Source organism: Cyprinodon variegatus, unplaced genomic scaffold, assembly GCF_000732505.1.
Source record: "Cyprinodon variegatus isolate N-32 unplaced genomic scaffold, C_variegatus-1.0 Scaffold11, whole genome shotgun sequence".
Taxonomy (NCBI): Eukaryota; Metazoa; Chordata; class Actinopteri; order Cyprinodontiformes; family Cyprinodontidae; genus Cyprinodon; species Cyprinodon variegatus.
The window spans coordinates 477,227-483,577 of NW_015150464.1; the positions used below are offsets into that span (position 1 = coordinate 477,227).

Genomic DNA, 6,351 nt, shown 5'->3' on the forward strand with positions numbered 1-6,351 from the left:
TACGACTTAATAGAGCCGTAACATTACGACTTAATAGAGCCGTAACATTACGACTTAATAGAGCCGTAACATTACGACTTAATAGAGCCGTAACATTAGGACTTAATAGAGCCGTAACATTACGACTTAATAGAGCCGTAACATTACGACTTAATAAAGCCGTAACATTACAACTTAATAAAGTCGTAACATTACGACAATAAAGTGAAAATTTTAAAGATTAATAGTTGTTTGAGATTTTATATAAGAAGTTTAAAAATAGCGTAGACATGTCTAGCGTAGACATTTAGTTTTTCCTATCAGACTGACTCCACTGCTAACCTGTGCTGGTTGTGGTTTAGCACTACTCAGACTAGCTAAACCACATCTCAGTGCACGCATCTTCATGTTCTTGTCTTGACTCAGCCATAGGACTGAACTATTTTAGAAACTGGAAGCAGTTGCATGGATACAAATGACTAATTAGAATGATCTGAAGGCCTTATTTAGGATCTGAAATCCTTATTTAGCCCGTTTTGAAATCAGCCAAATGAACACTGGGCTTTATATAGGGATGTCAGAACAATAATTCCTTATTGCGCTTTTTTCTCTGGTTATTTTTTTACTTGTCGTCTGACATGTGGACCTGTGTGTTGTCTCAGGAGCTGCTGGGTGTGCTTCGCCACAGATGAGGATGACCGCACAGCAGAGTGGGTTCGACCGTGTCGATGCCGTGGCTCGACGAAGTGGGTTCACCAGTCCTGCCTGCAGCGCTGGGTGGATGAAAAACAGCGAGGCAACAGCACGGCGAGGGTTGCTTGTCCACAGTGCAATGCTGAATATCTCATCGTCTTTCCAAAACTAGGTGAGCTTTTTTTTTTTTTTTTTTTCTTAACTGCAAAATTAGACCCGAGCAGATAAGTAGAAGACTTGGAATAATTGAAATGACATGTAAATCACAGGTGTCCAGCCTCAGCCCTCCAGGGCTGGTGTCCTGCTTGTTTTAGTCGGTCACCTGAATCGAAGGAATGATTCATCAGCAGGCCTCTGGAGAACTTGCCATGTTGATGACGTAATCCAGCCATTTGAGACGGGTGTGTTTGAGCAGGGGCGCGTCTAAATCCTGCTGCCCTCAGACTCCTGTAAACAGGGAATGGAAACACCTGATTTAATGCTTTGGCTGCCCGATTGGGCTGGTATGTTAAGGCGGAATAATTCAAATGAGATGTTTTGAAAAAGAGCTTGACTTTTCCACTTCCTAAGCTTAAAAATGGGAAAGTAAGTAATGATAAATATTTCCAACTGTAAAAAAAACAGTTGCAGTGTTGATGTTAAGGAGGGTACTGTCAGCCATCGCTTTTAAAACAAAGAACAAAATCTTTGTTTGTGCAGGAAGTCATTGTATTTCCTCTCAAAGTTCTCCTTGATTTTTGGTCTGCTTTGAATGTAAGACACAACTATTAATATCAAAATACTAAAAAGCAAGAAGATAATATGAGGTGTTTCATAGCGGCTACATTCTCCCTTTTACAAAGTTACCTCGATTTGTTTTGTTTTTGGATTCGGCTAAAGAATTTGAGCTGCCATAGCACCGCTTTTTAAGGTGCTGACCCTGAGCCTTAAGAACCAGTTCCAACTGGTTTAGGTTTGGCGCTGCCTATGAAGCAGCCTTGGTTAGAAAAACCTCCATAGTAACAGAGGCTGCAATCCGAGACTGAAGCTGGACGTAAGACAATGTTCAGCTGGGAGTGCTGGGCCCAGCTGGTAAACAGGTTCATCCATATTTATAGCAGCCAGGGTTGTGCTGTCACTCAATGGAGAGCCATTAGATGGAAGTTTCAGTCCAAGCTTTTAACATGGTTCCTGAATATTTAGGTTATATCTGTGCTTTTCTCCTACAAGTTGGTTCATATTGTCACATTATCTCCTTTTCCAAGGGTTCAGTTAATTAAGAAGCATTGCTCATCCAAACAGCTGATCATTGATGTCACAGCTGCACACCTACTCATTTGCTAAATATGGTGACATATTTATTACTGATTTGGAGCCAAGGCAAGCTGAGTCACCTGGTTGGAAAAATGTATTAAAAGGCACAGCCTAAATCAGGGCTGTTTGTAGTTTATTGAAACATCTAATAATCTGAAACTCTGTATATTAGGCTGTCACGGAAAAAAGACTGTACGAAAAATCACGGAGGAACCTTTAGTCATGGCTCGAAATCTGCAGTTGTGGGTCGCACTGTGAGACTGCTTCTAGGACCGCCTTTGTGGCCATTTTGCTAACAAAAATTACCTGAGATAAACCTCTAACTCTGAAATCCACATCATCCGGTTCCTCCGTTAATGTTCGCAAGACGGAGCAACTGTGTAGTTGTGTTAATCAATGAGAACAGTTCTCCTTGACTCCTCCAGATCTCACCATCCGCGGACGTGCCGTCCGACCTTTGCCTGAACAAGTTCAGTTTTCTGCTCCGTTCCGACTTATCGGACTCTGGCCAGGTCAAGATTCACAATTGCAATCGCATCAAACAGTAAAAAGAAGGCTAACAACGTCCGGTTTGTCAAAGTACGATAGGGTAATAATGACAGATCAGTAACTACAAATTACAACTTCTTTTTTAAATTCTCCCAATAAAGATAAGTTTTATTTAAATATTGGACACAACTAGTTTCTAAACGCACAAACAAACAAGTCAGCAGATTTGTTGTTTTGTTCAAGGCTTAAAGTTTTGGCAAATCATTTTACAACAACTTCCTAGAGTGAACCTCACAACTTCCTGAGCAACTTTTGAATCGCAAATATGCATGAAGAGGTGCTAATTTTGGAAGAACAAATTAAAATCCAAAAGGAATTTTTTATTTTTTTTGTCAGGTTCCTTTATATCGCCTTAACTGGTACTTCTCACATGCTTTCCTTGAGCTCCAAGGAACTTAGTCCGCAGCAAGACGGAGTAACCACAGAAGCAATATGCGTGACTTTCCACAGACTCTGAGGCAGTCTGGAATCTGGCGGACCCGTACAGGAACGGAGGATGTGCAATTTGGGTTTGAGTGTCGGATATTTAGAAACGTTGATCTAACATAGAAAGCCATGCTTTGACCTGCAGATGCTGCTTGAGATGTGCCACATAAAGATCTAATAGAGAGGATGAATGAAAGGCGATTGGTTTGCAGGATTTTTTATGACAGCGGAGAAGATCATCTATCAACTGAGAATCAAAGCAGTAAAGTTATGAACACAAACAGCTACAGAAAAGTAGCTTAGGCTACGTTCACACTGCAGGCCTTGATGCTCTATTCCGATTTTTTTTGTAAAATCCGATTTTTTTGGTATTGCCGTTTACATTTCCAAATAAATGCAACTTTTATGTGATCTCCTGTGTGAACTGTAGTCATACAACGCAAGTGTCCCACGTGTAGTAGAGGACACAATGATGTCACAAGCAAAGGTGCTCTGTGTTTATGGACGTAAACATGGATGGTAGTGCCGGAGCACATCTAGCGAAATTTCCCAACCATAAAAACACAATCTTTTTAAGATGGTTAAACATAAATACTGCTCTCTGCATCATCTTCCGCCATGGTTGTAGTTTTTCTTGCCACTTCTTCATAGCAAGACCCAGAGTAGGTGACCTTTGTTGAGTATTAATGGCGTTAAGGTTGGATGAATGTGACATGGCCGTTCAGACACAGGTCGCATTTGAAAAGATCAGATTCGTATCGGATTCAGGACCACATAGCCAAGTGGCCTGGGTCGCATTGGAAAACATCGGATTTGTGTTGTTCAGACAGTCATGAAAAATCAGATTTGGGTCACTTCAGGCTGCAGTGTGAACGTAGCCTAATGGTGCCACATGTGGTCAAATGTATGTTTATAAACATGCGTGTTGAATTTGTTTTGTGTAAACATAAGGAGATCTTTAAAATGAACAATTTAATCCACCATAAGATTTATCTAGAACACAGAACAACAAGAACTGGTATGTTTTGCAAGAGGTTTTAACAGGTTTTGAATGTTGCCCCACAAATACAGAATAACGGATTGCCAAAAAAGATTCATGCCAGGGAAAGCCGTCCTGTGAGACAAATTAATCTGATCACAACTATGGTGGATCAGAGGGACTGGTGGCGTACGGGAGCCTCGCTTCTGTCAGTGAGCCCCAGGGTAGCTGTGGCTACAAGGTAGCTAGCCATCATCAGTGTGTGCGTGACTTGAAAAAGCGCTGTATAAGTACAGGCTATTTGGCATAACTACCAAACAGCTGGATCTACATAATCTGTGTGCATGTCGGATTGAACAAGAGTTCGTACTGGTGAATGTTTTTATCACCGTTTCCTTTATCTTACTGATCATTTGAGCCCCGACATGTTTTTTTTTTATATCTCTACATTGGATTATTTCTTTGTCCTCCTTCTTTGGATGTGGTCAACTAAGGACGTTTTCCCAGACTTTCTTATGTCGATGAAAAATCTGATGTTTGAACACATTCCTCCAAAGAGAACTCTTAATTTTTTTAAGGATTTCCAATTAAAGAGTAGATTATGCTGCTAAACATCAGATTTTTAGTTGTTTATAATTAATCCAGCAGGCTTACAGACTTGTGATATTTCCCATAAGAGTGAGAAACATACCACTCAGCTACAACAGCATCCATGTTTTCAATGTTATTGCCAAATCTTGTTGCCTGTCTAATGCTAAATGATGCGTGTACAATGTAAATACACAAAGTTTGACGTCGTACCAAATTTTGTCAGGTCCAAGTGTCACACATGGTGTAGGATATCCTTAGGTATTGAACCTCCACCTTTAAATGTGGTACATTACATTACTTTTAGTGTCAATATCACAAATATAAGTTCTCTCATCATACCACCAAGTAGCCTATCTGGGTCAAAAAGAGAAGTTATTGATTAAACACAAAGTGCTGGATGAGTTCACCCCTGATTCTGCTTCACCGCTGGGAAATGTGTGTTTTTCCTAATCGCATTAGTGAGTGTGAAAAGGAGTCGAGCAGAGACGTCGGATCTGTCTGGAGAATAGAGTCTGAGTCAAAGTGGGTCAGAAGGAACCCTCAGAACAGCTCATCAAAAGCTGACAGGGGCTGACGAAATGAGTGGATTGATGCTGCCGCTGCTCTGATGAGTTCGTGAAATCACGGCTGTCCTTCAGGGTTTTCCACTGACTCAAACATCACAGTCTGTGATTGAGACCTATTTAGCCGTTAGAAGAACAAGATGTACATCAGAAAAAAATAGTTCATCTGATGAAGCTATTTTGAAAACCTATATAATTTATACTTATCCTTGGAGCTCCTTTCCAAGGTATTTTGATAGTTTCTGGATGTTTTTCTTCTGGTCTTTTAAGCTCTTTTGTTCTGTTTTTTTCTTTTAGAATGGAAACACTAAAATTCTTTAGGTTAGTTTGGAAATCGGTGTTTAGTTTGGATGATGCTAACTAGTTTCTTTTGTGTGTGTTTTGTTGATTCATTTATTGTCTGAAATAAATTCCTATTCATTCATTCACAAGGTAGAGATTTTGTAAATCTAATAGGTCACCTGGGATAAGCAGAGTAATTCTTAATGATCTGCAAGAGCAAGTTCATCTGGAATTGTTTAGTTGAGCCATCAGGAAGCTAGGATAGAAAAAATATGATCCTTTTTTAATTTTCATCCGAACTCTGGCTGCAGCATATTGGATCAGCTGAAGGCTTTTAACTACAGTTTGTGGATTTCCAAATAGCAAAGAGTTACAATAGTCCAATTTTGAATGGACTAGTAATGGAATGCACGCTTTTTGTATCTCTGCTTCTGTCTCCTTGAACCCCAGTTGGCCTCAGCAGATGGTTCTGCTGGAGTTTCTTCCTGTTAAAAGATCATTTTCCTCTCCACTGTCGCTACAAGCATAAGTGTGAGGGATTGCCTTCGAGTCAATGAGTCAATGCAATCAACTGGTTTTCCTTAGATAGAAAACTTTGAATAAATCTGACTGGATGATCTGGTTGAACTGTAAAGTGCCTTGAGATGACATTTGTTGTGATTTAAATTAAATTGAACTAGTTTCTCAGCTGGATACGATATTTCTAATTTCTGTAACATTGTGGTGATGAAAGAATGAAATTATAGAAAAGTCTTTGATATGGGATTTAAATGAAAGGACCTGATCAAAAATATTATATGCTTTATAATCCAATATTAATTTAATCCCATCCAGATTAAAGGAATAGTACACCCAAAACATGATTAGCCTTCATTTTCTACTCACCCCCATGCTGAACAACACCCTGGACCTGGAGTACTTTTTTGATATCTCAAATGCATCTGGAGATCTGGGAGGCTTCTTGCTGTCTGCTGACATTCAAATAATGGAGGTCTA

General features: G+C 39.8%; 1 protein-coding gene across 1 annotated transcript in view; it reads left to right on the forward strand.

The window, feature by feature from the left end:
• march5 (membrane associated ring-CH-type finger 5) overlaps positions 1–6,351 on the forward strand; it is a 27,776-nt gene that overhangs the window by 14,401 nt on the left and 7,024 nt on the right. Inside the window, exon 2 of the mRNA XM_015380052.1 lies at positions 642–844. Coding sequence (XP_015235538.1) covers positions 642–844 — 203 coding nt within the window. The remainder of the gene's footprint in view (positions 1–641; positions 845–6,351) is intronic.